Source organism: Leiobunum rupestre, chromosome 3 (assembly GCF_980474605.1).
Source record: "Leiobunum rupestre chromosome 3, qqLeiRupe1.1.hap1, whole genome shotgun sequence".
NCBI lineage: Eukaryota > Metazoa > Arthropoda > Arachnida > Opiliones > Sclerosomatidae > Leiobunum > Leiobunum rupestre.
In genome coordinates, this window is record NC_143386.1 from 73,581,808 (window position 1) to 73,597,972 (window position 16,165).

Consider the following 16,165-nt stretch of genomic DNA (forward strand, 5'->3'; position numbering starts at 1 on the left):
CTAAATTTTTTCTTGAAAAATCAAATACTTCTGGATCAATCGGTATCTTATTGTTATTCAGGTGCTCAACTAGACTCTTTTTGGATCTCCAAACAGTTCCATTAGGTTCATGATAATATATATCAGCCATGCCCTTAGACTCTCCTGATTGTCGGAACTTAACTTCTCTACGCCATCCTACTGGTAGTTCAACTACTTTCTTCTCTGTTGGTTTATCCACTGGTTTATCATCTAAGGACGTTTCCCGTTTTACCTCTAGATTGTCCGCCATTTCATCAGCCTGTATTAGATCTTCATTGTCTTTGGAAGCTCCCGGTAGTTCGTCAATTATCTGTAGATCATTTTCTCCTTCTTCATCATCATTCCACTGCAGTAATTCGATGTTACCTGCAGGAACTTTATGTTTATTTACGCCCAGCTTATCTTCATCAAAGGTGACATGTTTGGTTTCTATCACTTTCCCTTCCTTCGGATACCATATCCTATAGCCTCGAGTATACACGGCATATCCTACTAGGACCCCCAATTTGGCACGATTCTGAAATTAGTTTCTCCTGCGTTGAGCTGGTATATGAACGAATGCTAGGCTACCAATGCGTTTGAGGTGTTTGGCACTTGGTTTATGACGCATCCAATATTCAAGTGGTACTTTGTCTAATTGTGCCTTTCGTAAACGATTTCGTAAATAAGCTGCCGTTTGAATTAATTCACCCCATAGATTTGTAGGTAATTTAGCATCTTCCATCAGCGTTCGGACAATATTCAACAGTGTACGATTCGTTCTCTCAGCAACCCCATTCATGGGGGGAGAATAAACATTTGTTCTCTCATGCTTAATGCCTTCTTTATTACAGATGTTTTCAAAATACTAAGAACAATATTCAAGACCGTTGTCTGTACGTACAGATTTAATTTTTCTTCCTGTTTGTCTCTCTACAGATGCTTTGTATCTTACGAAGCAATCTATGGCCTCACTTTTCTTGCTCATAGGAAATACAGTTGTCAATCGACTTTTGTCATCAATGAAGGTGATGAAATACTTGGCTCCCCCTGGAGTGGTAACTGGTGATGGCCCCCAAACATCCGAATGTACTAAATCAAGCAGTTCAGCACTTCTTATTCCGGCAGTCTTCTTATACGGTTGTCTGGTACTCTTGGACAACTTGCAAGGAAGGCACGTGTCAAGCTTTGCATCAAATGGACTCAATCCATTTAGCATTTCATGAGTGGCCATATATTTTAAGTCTGTTTCGTTCACATGATCCATTCTCCGGTGCCATAATTCAATGCCGCTTAATTTGACATTGTGTGGACTTGTAGAATTATATGAAGATATTTGAGGACTTCCCTCTGTGGATTCGTGTTGAACTTTCACATTTATATTGTAGAAATTATCTTTCGTTAACTTTGCTTCAAATGCCAAGTCGCCATCAGGGAAAAATGTCTTGAACTTTGAATCTTGGAATGACCCAGAGTAACCAGCTTCATCCATTAATCGTACAGAAAGAAGGTTTCGTCCCATGCCAGGTGCGTAGATGGTATTCTTCAGGAGAAATACGTTTTGTGGCTCATCTACCATGTGCAGCCAAACATCTCCATGTCCTTCTATTCGTGACTTTCCCTCACCAACGATCGCCTCTGTAACTAATGGTGAAAAAGTACTGATTTCGCTGATTGCAGAAGTGATGCGTAGCAGCACTATCTAACGTCCAAGTTGCAGTTGAGGTAGATGTGGCCATTGCCGATGCAAAAAATACCCCTTTCTTTCTGTTACCTTGCCTTTATTTCGGCATTCACTTGCCCGATGGCCCCTTCGACCACATTCATAACAAACGCCATTAAACAGCCTTGGCTTTATATTCTTTTCTGACTTGGTGTTTTGTTTCTTTGCTTGGGCTGGAAAAGCATTTGCCACGTTATCATAGGTCGACTCTTTCTGCAATTGTCTTCCCTGTTCAGCTATCAATAGTTTCTTTATTTGTTCCGGCGTAAAATCCACATCATCCGACTGATATATTTGGTATGATAACGCCTCATATGATTCCGGTAACGTTCCAATCAGTATATATGATATATCGTCGTTGCTTACTGGTCGTCCCGCATTTTCTAGTTGTTTCTTGATGCTATACACTCGACCAATAAAAGAGGACATACATTCTCCATCTTGGTATTGAAGTGCATAGAATTCCCTTTGTAACATGGCAATTCGAGCCCTTGATTTTGGCTCAAATGTTTTGGTTAATGTTGCCCATATTCCTTCTGGGGTATTATCCTCTTCAATAATACACCGTAAATCTTCACTTAATGCTAATGCCAACATCGCATAAGCCTTGGATTTCCTTAGTTGGAACTTCTGTTTAGTATCCTCACTAGCTGTAGCAGATGGTGGAGTTTCAGTCCCATTAACCAATTCCCATAAGCCTTTGTTTCTTAAAGACATCTGCATTTCATATTTCCAATTCTTGAAATTATGCATAGTTAATTTGGCCATTTGCCCAGCAACCAATTTGCCTCCTTCCGCCATCGTAACACAGCTTATCGCCTCTAATTCCCGCTAAGCCTACTTTAAGCCTTGTCTTACAACACGTTGACGGTGTCTAAAACGTCCACTTGCCATCCCCAGCAGAGATGCCAATGTTATTGAATGATGTGGCAAGTTACATTAAAGACACATTATTAAACATGGTTAAACTCTTTTATTTAAGGAATTAAATTAAATAATTAATATTACATTAGTATTACGTGACTAGCTGCATGGCGAACAAAACGACAATGAACTAATGGGGAAGTGCTCTGGCATATCTCACTTACTAATAACGTTTTAGCAGACGACGTCATTCACATAGCAGGATTGCCAGCCTAAATTAATAGTTGCAAAGGATATGAATACAACACATACTGACCACTTTCGTTGCTCACACTTCAAATGTTTAACACGAGCGGAGGCTTCGCTCGACGCTTTCCCTGGCACGTTCTTATTTTCACACAGGCCTAATTTTAAAATTGTCAAATTTCGAATTTCCTGACAAACTTCGAAAATTTAAAATTTTTCAAATGGAGATCTTGACCATTTATTTTGCTTTTTCGAATCAAGATCAAATTTTATTCGAATTTCCGAATCACGATATAATTTTATTAGAATTTTAGAATCACGAGGAATTTGCTTTAAAATTTTCAAATCTCGTTCTTACGCATTTTAGAGGAGTGTCGGACGGAGTCACCGGTCCCCTCGTGGAAAGACATGTGCCTTTTTCTAATGACTTAATGAATGATAATAAAAATTCATCCGTATGAAGACTCAGGGTTGAGCTAATTAAAGCCATATCAATATATCCCTAATTTTCCATAAGAACCAGGGGCAGCTTTCCATTTAAATCCCACATATACCGCGAAGATTAAGCTGCCCAAGATTCGTTCTCCCTTTGACGAAGTAGCTGTTGGTGTATAGTTTCTCGTATAACGCCCTTCTTTACCCTTTCCACTCATATACTGCAGTTACCAAAATCCAATCTAAGGCACTGATCACCATCGTGAAGTGCTTGGTAAAGCGTGGCACGAAATGGGTGAAATTTCTGGTGGTTAAGGACACTCCAGACATAATAGTCCAAATCGGAGCATGCCATACTTATACTTGCTCGAGGGTAAGCGACAAAGTAGGCAATGACTATGTCTTCCATAAGAGTGTTATGACGTCCAGGTCCGCAGAATCTGGGATTCATATTGCCGTCTCCTTCGAAGTCAGTCCTTATAAAATTGCACTTGTTCTAACACTTAATTTTAAAAGTAAAACCATGATTTGGCTCAAGACATGTTCATTTTTCACAGAGAATCATTACAATAACATGAGGCTTAAAAACAATTGGGTAGTACCAACTTATTATTTTTCATTACCTATTATTTCAGTGACAAAATGTACGATTTTGACCATACCTACTCCATTAATGGTTTTCGAGTATGCTCTACAACTTACTCGTTGAAACTTTTCGTCTAGCACCTAGCGTTCAAAAACTAGAAATTCTTAAACCGTGAAAAATTTCACGTTTTTTCTGAAATTCACAAATAGCAATTTAGCAACGATCTCCACCGAGAGAGTACATACTGAAAACTTCACATTTCTAGAAGGTATAGTTTTTGAGAAAAATGCCTGGGCCGATCAAATGAAGACACCCTGTAAATGTGTCTATGAGCTAGAAACGTACATTTTACAATTTTAAGTCGATCATAAAAAGCCGCCCTTAAATTACTAAATAACCTATACTACATAATATTTAGTTTGTATACTTCACTAAATTGTTAACTAGGGTCTAATTAATGAAAACCATATTTATGACCACCTGAAACAATACTTACCAGCTCTTCCACTTTCTTGATAATAGCTTTCCATTGATTTGGAAATGGAATGATGAATTACAAATCTTACATCTGGTTTGTCAATTCCCATTCCAAAAGCAATTGTAGCAACTATGATATGAATTTCTCGACTGATCCATTTCAAATGAATTTTTTTCCTCTCCTCAGGGGGCAGTTGAGCATTATAAGGTTTAGCTTTAATTCCTTTCTCTCTCAGATCTTTTGCAATCTCAATAGAATCTTTTATTGATAAACAATAAATTATACCTGCAAATGGACTGAATGTTATTATCCTTGACTAATAAAGTCTCCGTGCCCCTGGATTTCTTTAGCAAGCGTAAAGTTCGTGAACTCTTCTTTGTAACCCTCTTTCGCGAAATATAGATGTACATGTAATGGAGACTGTGCAAGTGCAAAGTTATCACAAGGGCGACCATGTTTAAAAAACAGTAGACTAATTCTAATCCTTAAACATCACTCCTTGTGATACCTTCGCACATCAGCAGAGTGAGTTACACATTTTACACCGCTAGAGGTGTCAGAAGAATTATTTTATGCTTAAGGGTTGGTACCAAATCCCTGTAGTAATTTAAGTTGCATAAAATTTAAGGTATTATTATTATGCATTTCTAAAAATTCTAATTTTCTACTCAGCTTTTGCACAAAAAAAACCTCTTAGAGAGTTCAATATAATGTGAAGTAGGAGTATGTATTGAATTGTGATTATTTGGTATTTTTAAAATTGGGTTTATACTATTAAAGTTGTCATAAATAACTTAGTTCAGAAGAGGACTGGCAAATTGAGAGGACACCATAATCTTTGAGAATATTTGGTTCATTACACCATGTGGTGGCTAAAAAGGTATAAGCGAGGGGTTAGCCACTTAGAAAAAAATTGTACACCAGATTTCCGATTTCCAAATATTTGCGATATTTCTGAACTACTTGCGATATTTCTTAACTACTTGCGATATTTCTTAACTACTTGCGATATTTCTTAACTACTTGCGATATTTCTTAACTACTTGCGATATTTCTTAACTACTTGCGATATTTCTTAACTACTTGCGATATTTCTTAACTACTTGCGATATTTCTTAACTACTTGCGATATTTCTTAACTACTTGCGATATTTCTTAACTACTTGCGATATTTCTTAACTACTTGCGATATTTCTTAACTACTTGCGATATTTCTTAACTACTTGCGATATTTCTTAACTACTTGCGATATTTCGGAACTATTTCCGATATTTCTTAAATATTTCCAATATTTTTGAAATATTTCCGATATTTCTTAAATATTTCCGATATTTCCTTGTATTTCTTCGGATTTCTAAATTTCTGGCAATATTGAAAATATTTCCGTTTGTTTCTAGATTTCCAGAAATATCGGAAATATTTCCGTTTATCTCTCTAGATTTCCGATATTTCTTTGGATATCCCAATTTCCAGAAATATCAAAAATATTTGTTTATTCCTCTAGACTTCCAATATTTCTTTGGATTTCTCTATATTTCTCCTGTATTTCTATATTTCTCCTGTATTTCTAGATTTAAAGAAATAATTATTTTGATTTCTCACTATTTGTACACCAGATTTCTTAAGTGACTACCCCCTAGGGTATAAACTGTCAATTTTCTAACTTGGGTAATCAGGATAGAGCACAAATACCGTGAAAAGAATTTGAAAGGTAGAATGGGGCTACTTAGCGATCTTTTAAAAAAGAGCAGGGGTGTAAGAATCTTGTTTTATGGGTGCGTATCAAGTCACGTCACTTCCTAGAAAATTGCACTCTGTTGAGTTTTAAAAAGTTACATAAAAAGGGTTTAGTCATATTAATGCCCTAAATTTAAAACATGACTGATTTAAGGCAAATTTATGTTTATTTCATTTAACTAATTATAATAATAGACTGAACAAAAATAAAAACAATTTTAAACAAATTCAGATTTTTCTTTAAAGATGGCTACTAATTAATTTGCCAACATTAAAATTTTTCCTACATTGAAACCTAAAATACAGGGGAGTGAGACCTCAGAAATAACAACTGCAGTACTGATTCAGGGTACTTGGGAAGCAATATTACAAACACTTAAAACTGTGCTTTATTTATTTTTATAATTGATTTTTCAACTACGTACTCCCCTCAAGTGCAGTTCAAATAATTTTTAAGAGCTGGTGAAGTATTTGACCAAATTGCCGAAGTCTTTATCTGCAGTAAGCCATGGTTAAAAAAACATAGACAAAGGGTGCATAAAGAACATTAAGAGGGTAGAAAAAGCAGTACTATAAACTCTGGTTATGACAGGTGGCTGGGCAAGTGCTGTGTTCTGCAGTTAATTGTAAATAATTTCTGGAAAATCAGTCCTATATTAATTATTGCATTGTGAGATATTTCTGTACTCCAAAAGGGTAAAGTTCCTCTAAATAAGTTACTAGAAAATTTTGATTTATTGCACACCATTTTCATTCTATTCGTGCTCTTGAAATAAAAAAAATATATAATTTATCTAATATCAGATTTTGAATGTTAAATTGGGATACATGTTTGCATTGTTCAAGCAGAATAATATTTCTAGGTGATGCAGATACCAAAAGTCTCCTTGCAAGACTATTTCTATAACTGCAGAAAACAAGTTAGCACCCCTTCTAAATATAAAAGTATTACAATTAAGGGAAAAAAACATTTGGCAGATGGATACTTAATTACTATTTGGTAAAAGTAAAACAACTTACCACTTTGATCTGGAAATTGTTTATTAATTAATCCCACAATTTCATTTATAACTTCTTGATGAACATTTGATTTATGTTTAACCTATTGAGTAAAAAATATTTTGCATTATCTATAGGATAAAGAGTATCTGAACAAAATACTTTATTATTTTGCAGTTTTGTTTTGACCCTTTCCAAATTCCTTGCATATTGTTTAAGTTGTCCATTGTAACCAATTCAAATGAGTGATAATTATTCAGACTAGTTTCTTGTTAGCCCATATCAGTATGCATTTCAATAGAGTATGCATATTCTTCATTAGATTTGATAGCTTCCAAATAAGTAAGCAACTTTTATTTGGAACATCACAAAATTATTATGGTGGTCAGCTCATTTCGAAAAACTCTAATGTCTCGGTAAAACCCATTAAGTTTTGAGATTTCACAGAGGAAAATTGTGACCTCCAATTCAATTTTAAAAATATATTTCAGAATTACACCAAAAATTGTACATCAATTGCGCTATTTCCAAAACAGTTATTAAAAGGATAAGGTTCAGAAAATTAAATCAGATCAATAACCCCAGTGGTGTAGACAAGGGGAGGGTTTCTGTGTCCAGACCACCATTGGATGCAACTTTGGCTGTACTAAAATTTAACCAGCTTCTCGACCCCTCTCAGGTATTTTACATAGTTTGAACCCCTCTCTGGAAAGATTTCTGGGTACGCCACTGAATAAGCCTTTTTCATTTTTTATAAAATAATGAGTAACGGTTATATGGTACAAATATTAACTCTATGGCCATTATCCAGATAAAATTCAGTAAATATTATCTACAAGGAAAATGGCTACATCAGTTCATATGTATGGTTAAATGACAGTTTTGTTAGAGCTAATTTAGTTGAAAATCATATAGATTTTCGGTTATGCATACATAAAGAAACTGGTTATACGAATCTTTGTTCCAAATTTAAAGGGCAACAAAAGTGGGGTATGAAAAAAAAGGTGGCAGAGTCTAGTCAGGCTCCAAATTGTCACTTGCTTCATGATCTAGTTCAAAGAATGTCCATTTGTAGCTATGCCAAAGGTACTAGCTTCAGTGCTACCGTGGAGTTTGACGAGGTTGCTCACACCACTTTCGTTGCCCTTTAACAAGTTTTTAAACTAAAATACTGTAGCAATCATTACATTAGGTAAATATTGGTTATGAACAATATAATATCTCTTTAAAATGTTTCATTTACTTTAAAGACATCTGAGATAGTACAACTTTCGTATCTTTTGGTATAAATAGTTCAGAGAAATTTCCCTCATTAAAATAATATATTATATTATCTTTCATTCATCAATAAAACAACCATTGAATTGGTAAGTTTTATGTAAGTAACATTTAAACAATTGCAGTTAATATAGCCAAAACTATAAAAAAAATGAATTTTATTGATGATGAAAAGTTTAATGTTAAATTTTTATGCTTAAAAATCACAAAACATGCACTAAAAACACTACAGTTAACATAGTTATAAAAAACCTCAACAAATAGAAATATCATAGAAGCATACAATATGCAAAAATACAGTATACTGACACATTGCATAGCTAAAATTGTATAATTTAACTAATAGTATAAAAAAAACAGGTGGCAATATTCATTTAAGAAGATTAACCTTTAAGAAGAGGTAAAAGGGCATCTCTTGAAATGTTTTTCTTTCCCTAATGATTGACAAATTGAATAGCAAAATATTACCTCATAAAATAAATTTGGCCTATTTAAAGGTGCTTTGAATACAAGGCAACCATCAATATTTAAAAGTTCTTGAACATCCTCCAAAACTGTAGTCGGAGCAGTTGCTGTTAAACCTAAGATTGGAGTTAATGGAAACTGTTTTCTGAGAATTCCTAAAAATTTATAATCTGAAAGAACAACAATAAGAAGAAATGGTTTACAACAATGCGAGTAGTTAAATTTTACAAGCCAAAAAGGAATGTTAAGCTACAGCACCATAAAGTACTAGCCTCAACATTTTGTAAAGTACTATGGAAAGCCCTAGCTTGCTTTGTCAATTTTTGTGGTAAAATAATTTTCAGTACCTAAGTCCTAATGGCAAGCATTAAATTTAAGACTACCAGATGGTGGCCAATGTGGCTTATGCAATTTTTTACTGCCAAGGCACAAATCATAAGGCGTTTGCTTTCGGGTTTGATTTGAGAACAATAGTTTTAAGCCTTGGATAAAATCTATAGCTGACATTTCGGCTGCCCCATGGCAAAACCTTGTAACCAACAAATTTTTGAAAAAATTAGATTTTTACGCATCAGTATTACTAAGGCATGTACAAAAGTACTGTAAAATTTTCAGGTAAAAGTCATAAATATTTCACTATATATGACTTAAAAAATGGTTTTGGATTTTATAATTTTCACATTAAAAACCACGTTAAAATCTTATAACTTAGGTTTTGAAAAAGTCAAATATCTCAAAATTACGTTCGTGTTGGTTAAAAGGTTTTGCCATGGGACAGCCGATTTACTATGCTTGCTGAACTTGTTTCTACATAGCTCGTTTGTCACAAAATACGTAGAAGTTCAGTTTATACTTAAAAATGGGTGCCTTGTTGGATTTACCCTTATATCCAATGCTTTTCGTAGTGAAACGTCATTGATGACACCGCAGCAACAGTAAAACCATAAGGCCAATGTTACTTTATAGAAAGGCATATTATGATAACAATAAAAATAATCAGCTAGGCTAATACTCAAGTCATCTAGTTATTGTGAAAAAGTTATAAACTCAATAACTCCGATAAAACCAGTGTTAATGCGAACTTCCAAATCCTATGCAAGTCTAGCTACCCTAATGGTAATTGTACAGAAGAAGCAGTAGTAAAAAATTACCTTGACGGAAGTCATGTCCCCACTGTGAACAGCAATGTACTTCATCTATGGCGATGAGAGCAAGTTTCTTAGCAGCATACACTTTCTCAAGCTTGGACATGAAACGTTTGCTTTTGGCAAGTTTCTCTGGGGCACAATACATGAGTTTCAATTTACCATCTACCATCTTATTTTCCACTTCAGTATTCTCTTTCTGTTGCCTGCCACTATGTATCAAATCAGCAGAAACATTCAAAGACTTTAACGCCATTACCTGATCCTCCATTAATGACACTAAAGGTGAAATAACCAAAGTGACACCTAAAAATTAAGAAAATGTCTTAAAATGATCAAATTTGTATAAATTAAGAAAATTACCTGGAAGTAGTAGTGCAGGAGCCTGGTAACAAAGACTTTTCCCAGCCCCTGTTGGCATAATTATAATTGTACACTGTTTTTGCATTACAGCATTTATGGTTGGTAACTGATATGATCGAAGAGCTTCTACTTTAAATACATTTTTCAGCAAATCATCAAGTTTTACCATCCATGGGTGATCTAGAAGAAAACACATTCAATAACCCAAAACACCTTGCCATTTGAATTTGTATCAAAAACTCAAATCTATCTTTTTTTTATAATATATCAATTTTTAATATTTTAACATTTTTCCAGTCCTAACTAGTTCCATTTCTACCTTGTATTAATTATATATTAAGGGCATAAAATTATCCCTTTGTCACTTAATTGTTATGGAGACATCTCACATTATTTCTAGAGACCAAATATTGGAAAATTTATTTCCGTTGTGATGCAACTCGGTGATTAGGTCCATTAAAATATTTAACAAAAACACTTTCTCCCAGATATATTTTAACTTATTAGATTTTTATCAGTTATTAGCCTCCTATGATTAGTCCTATTTCTTTCTTGAATGAATTAAATGTGATAGAGGTCTAGTGTTTTCAAGATGTTAGGATTAACTATAGTTTCCCAAGATTAAATTGATACACCCAATCACCATAGGGTTTAATATTTTAATAGGAATTCCTAGGTAACATTTTAATAGGAATTCCTAGGTAACATTTTAATAGGAATTCCTAGGTAACATTTTAATAGGAATTCCTAGGTAACATTTTAATAGGAATTCCTTGGTAACATTTTAATAGGAATTCCTAGGTAACATTTTAATAGGAATTCCTAGTTAACTAGCTTTACATTAATTTAAAACACTCACTCACAATTAATTATTTTATGTACAGAGGGTATTAAGTATAACACTACTGGGAGGTACATGTATCAAAATCTCCCTTTGCCTTTCCCAATAGTTTCGGAGCAGTACGTAATATAGAATTCAGGTTATATTGCTAGTATGAAATTGAAACTAAAGTTACACTTAAGAAAAAGGTAATTTATCAAAATATAAATACCTTTATTGTACCAATTCTTGTTTTGCAGTTTGCGAGCTTCCTCCCTTTTAATTTTTTGCTTAATTTCAAGTTTTTCTTTGTGAAATTTATCACGTTTCTTCACAAGGACTTTTATTTTGCCCTCAGTTGTTTTAAGAGCTTCTTCAACAGTTTTAAGTTGTTTAAGTAGTTCATCTATACAAATACAGAAATAACAAATCTCTAAGAAACCACTGCAGTTATCAAGAATATGTAACCAAACATAAGATAGTACAATTCATTTTAAGCTTAGTTTTTCTTATCCTACCAGGAATTCAGCATTCAACATAAAAAACATGAGGAAAAGAAAACTTTTCCTTATGTCCTAGCAAAGAGACAATTTTCAGCTCCAAAATTAGGAGAAGGTGACATGGGTACATCCAGTAGCAAAAATCAGAATAGCCGTTTGCTCAAAATTTGTATGAGCTCTGGTTGTGAAAGCTAGGTTGTTGAACGGGTTTTTTTTTTCAGTCGCTGGTGTTTTAAAACTGAATCTACCCACATAATAATTCTTTATAAAAGTAAAGAATGTTTTCTTGAAAATGAGATTAAATCTAAGGTAGGAACAAGTATCTATTTATTTTAGAGAGAATGACTATGTTGAGTTAATCCACAGGCATCATAGTTTAGAGAGACACGGATAGAAAAACATCCCCAGTAGGTGTTTCAACAAGTCTTAAGAGAACGGGCTGATTTGTTTGACTTTCAAGGTGAGGAGCATACTGGCGGACTATGAAGTGGTTTATGAGAAACACTTAACAAAAATTCATTCTTCTAAGTTAACACATTCTTGTTAGGAAAAAATTTAAATTAAGATTTTTAATTCAAAATACAGGATATATCAACAAAACTAAGTGATATTCTTAAGAGAAAGTCTGACCAACATTTTTTTTTTAAATAAACAAAATTACTTCAGGTTTTTTTCTTTGAAATTGGAATATGGGTAATAAAAAATCAATGCTAGATCAGGGCCTTATGTTAAAAAGGATTGGAATCCAAATGATAAACGGTTTTCAAGCCTCTTTCGAACCCAATCAATTTAATTAATTGAAGAGTTTCTTAGATTTAAAAAAAAGTTGGGAGTTTGGAGATGGTACACAAGATGGGAAATAGTGCCAATATTGGTCCTTTTAGTAATGCATTCCAATTCTGATCCCGTGTATGATAGATAAAAACTGTATCAGCACATGTGCCTCTGTCAGAGGAAACAAAACCGTTAGTAGGAATTGTGAGTGAGAGAATACCAGGAGTTGAGGTAGAAGGGGAATGAATGGGGTATGGGTGCATGTGCATCTACACTTGTGTTTGCCTTGTAAATAAGGGACGGTACAATAAAAATTGTAAATATTTATTATAGCATCTACCATTGAACGTTGCTTCTTATACTTATTTATAAAATTTTATTAAAAGAATATAGAATAAAGAGTTGGTAGCTATTTTTTACTTTAAAGGTAACAAATGCAGCGTGGGGAAAACTATAAAAGGCTGAAAGTACTCAAACTACACTGTGACACTGAACAGGGTTGGTTTGTTTAAATCACACTGGTTCTTTTAATAATTTGGTTTTTTTAATAAACTAAAAATGATTCCAAAATGTTTGTACCTTTTCTTACTGAAATGATTTCTAAAAAATTTACAAGGTAACCACATTTCCTATATTTTCAACACCTTCCTATAAATTCCTTAGGTTTTTTCTCATGTAGTATAACCCGAAAACATTCCCTCGTCGTCATTCTATATTTAACTTTACTTTATCTACTGTTTTTCAAAAAAAATCCTTATTTTTGCTTATGGTTTTTCCTATATTTTCCTTTAATTCTAGGCATATTTTTTATTACTCATATTAAGTTTTAGTTGATTGGTAATATGTATGCACGGTTAAGCAAAAGCGCAAAGAGTAAAATAAAGCATTGTTTAAAAAAGACTGATTTAAACCAAAAAAACCAGGTTTAAATCAAAACAAACACGGTTTTTTAGGTTTTTATAAAAAAAACGGTTTTCTTCCCAACCCTAATGCTGAAGGTAGTACCTTTGATGAAGTATCACAGCATCACAGGGAGACTTTATTTGAATTAAATAATGCCCAACGTTCCCCCCTTTTGGCTGTGTTTGAGCATATTCTACACACCACATTGGTTTGTCTTCCACAAATTTAAAAAATTATATTTGGAAAAAAAGTTACAAAAATTGTAAAAATAATTAATACTCACTAGAATTTCCATCAACAACAGACATTTTGACAATGTAGAAGGTAAATAATTCAAATCTAAGATCACATTAAAAGAAGCTTACAAGAGCAAACGATATATTTCATCTATAACCATTTTCTATTCACATAAATCTGAAAAAATATTTAATTATTATAAGTTTATTACAAATAACCAATTACTATAGAGCACTGGGATAATAAAACGATTATATTGGCAGCCAGTTTGCCTTCATTAATAAAATCCAAGCAAGATATATGGACACGTACTCCTAATAAAACCTTAGCTTATCCTCATTAGCTTTTCTGCTGTGCTACATTTGGTTATATTGGTCCTGGTGTTAGACAAAGAGTGACAGATATTCGTATTCTGCTAAGTCTTAAGCCCAATTATTATACTCACTATGGTGGATCACTAAAATTTACATTTAAAGGGCCTGAGAAGTGTTTAGGAACCACTAATCATATGCTTTAATGCAGGTGTTCCTCTTAGTTTATTGAAAGATAATTCATTCAAAGAAGACTGCTAAACCAACTCACTGCTTAAACTTAGTGAAATCTTTCATAGTATATCCCTTACCAAAAAATAAGTGGTCTAAGAACTATTTCAGTTGGTTTTAAGTTTGTATTTGAGACAAATACCAACTAAAAACCAACTAAAAACCTACTTAAAAACAACTTAACACCAACTTAAAACCAACTAAAAACTTACTTAAAATGTTACTTAATAAAGACCACTTAAAACTTACTTAAAATGTTACTTAATAAAGACCACTTAAAACTTACTTAAAATGTTACTTAATAAAGACCACTTAAAACCAACTTAAAAAATAATATGTAATTTTCTGACCACTAAAAACCAACTAAATACCAACTTAAAGAAAAAGGCATTTTCCCACCAACTTAAAACCAACTTATTACCAACTAAACTAGTTTACTGAAATATGCTGACCACTTAAAAGCAACTTAATATCAACTTAAATGTGAATACCAACTTATTTTTTGGTAAGGGATTGAAGGCTCAGTGTGCAATGTGCAGTTGAAACAAAATAACTGTCTAATTTTGAAGACGCTTCACCTCAACAGAAAAAATGGTACCCAAGATTATAGTCAAGGAATTTTTGACTATAGTGGATCCTAAAGGCAGAAAATAAACTAGAGCTGTAACATAAATCTCTCTTGAATATAAAAATAAATTTATCAAATCTCAGACCATGTGGAAATGGCCTTAATACAAGAAAAAAATGGCATTAACACGATTTGATTAAGTTTGCTTGTCTAAAAATACGGTTCTGAAAAACGACGAACACAACGCCTGATTTTAGGTCTCTTAATTTATATTCCACCTAATCATTTAGCTAACAGTGCACCTGGTTTTGAGTAAGCAGTATAGGCACTAAAAAAATATTTAGGAAACTGTTGCATTGTTAGCATCAGAATCTGGAACCATTGAACTTTCCCAGGATTTCAAACTTAAAATAGATGCTTGTGCTAATATAGTATGAAATATTTATTCGTGAAAAATTAGAAAATTTAATGAACACATTACCCTTGAAATCTCCAAGAAGAACAAAAAAAATGGTTAGAGGAAAGACAATGGTTCAGTTTACAAAAAACTATCCTTAAACATTTACAAGTAAAAAAGTTCATAAATAAACTGGCATGCCCACTAATTATTTAATGAGTTTACCATCATAAGATCCACAAGGGGATCCACAGTAAACAAGACACTTTAGCAGAAGACAGCTGCAGCCGACCAGCGAACATTAATTTCAAATAAGGTAAATTAATGTTCTTTTTATTAAAGAAAGTTGCACAAATCAGATAATAATAAAGTAAAGGTAAAATAAAATTAAACAGCCGTAAAAAGGGCAGATTTTAGTTATTTTATATATTTATAAAATATTTTGATAGGTATATTTATAACTTAGTATTCGAAAAGTGCGTAATAAGCCAAGGCTTAAATTTAAATTGTTATGATGCAGTGCTACCACATTAATTGGCTTAGGCATTATAAGGGCCCGACATAATAGTATTCGCGACCGAATCTAGTCGAGGTGGCGGCGTAACGGCGCTAGCTTCTCCGAGGTTTCGCCCCTGATCTAGCGTCTGCTATAGACAAATTTAAAAGTCATATAAACGTTTTTTCTTAAATAAACTTATCAAAATTCAAGCAAACGATACCAAAATTATATTAAAATGCAAGTACGAATATTGTGGGCCATGAAATATATTTAAATGGAATCTGGGAAAGGGTTCAATGATCAAATTGAGCAGTTTACTTTTCATTATAAAGAAGTGGTTCATTATAAACATGAACGTATTCATTTCTAACATGAATGACGAACCATATCATTACCATTTATACCATATGGGAACAAGGATGGACGGTGTCGTTGTGCGTTTTACTTCACTTCATCCAATCAGTAGCCCGCATTTTTTGTTTGTGATATGTACAAGCTGGTGTCGACCCAAGGCCTTAGACACCAGAGTAGCCAGGCATTTGCAGTGTTGCTAATAGACGCTTCAATAAAACATCTTCAAGGAAATCACCAAGAAGTAATATTTCC

The 16,165-nt window shown here is 33.3% G+C and overlaps 1 protein-coding gene across 2 annotated transcripts in view; it reads right to left on the bottom strand.

The window, feature by feature from the left end:
- Nucleotides 1–15,519, bottom strand: part of LOC149954586 (ATP-dependent DNA helicase Q1-like) — a 40,147-nt gene extending 24,628 nt beyond the window's left edge. Inside the window, exons 1-8 of one of the 2 annotated variants that reach the window (XM_090169146.1) lie at nucleotides 15,286–15,519; nucleotides 13,600–13,730; nucleotides 11,372–11,545; nucleotides 10,320–10,499; nucleotides 9,963–10,262; nucleotides 8,815–8,981; nucleotides 7,090–7,171; nucleotides 4,351–4,617 (exon numbers count right to left, since the gene is read on the bottom strand). In XM_090169146.1, coding sequence (XP_090025272.1) covers nucleotides 4,351–4,617; nucleotides 7,090–7,171; nucleotides 8,815–8,981; nucleotides 9,963–10,262; nucleotides 10,320–10,499; nucleotides 11,372–11,545; nucleotides 13,600–13,624 — 1,195 coding nt within the window. In that variant the 5' untranslated portion in view covers nucleotides 13,625–13,730; nucleotides 15,286–15,519. Of the gene's footprint in view, nucleotides 1–4,350; nucleotides 4,618–7,089; nucleotides 7,172–8,814; nucleotides 8,982–9,962; nucleotides 10,263–10,319; nucleotides 10,500–11,371; nucleotides 11,546–13,599; nucleotides 13,731–15,144; nucleotides 15,166–15,285 lie in introns of those variants that run through there. The other variant, XM_090169147.1, reaches the window with a different exon arrangement.
- Nucleotides 15,520–16,165: the final 646 nt, after the last annotated feature.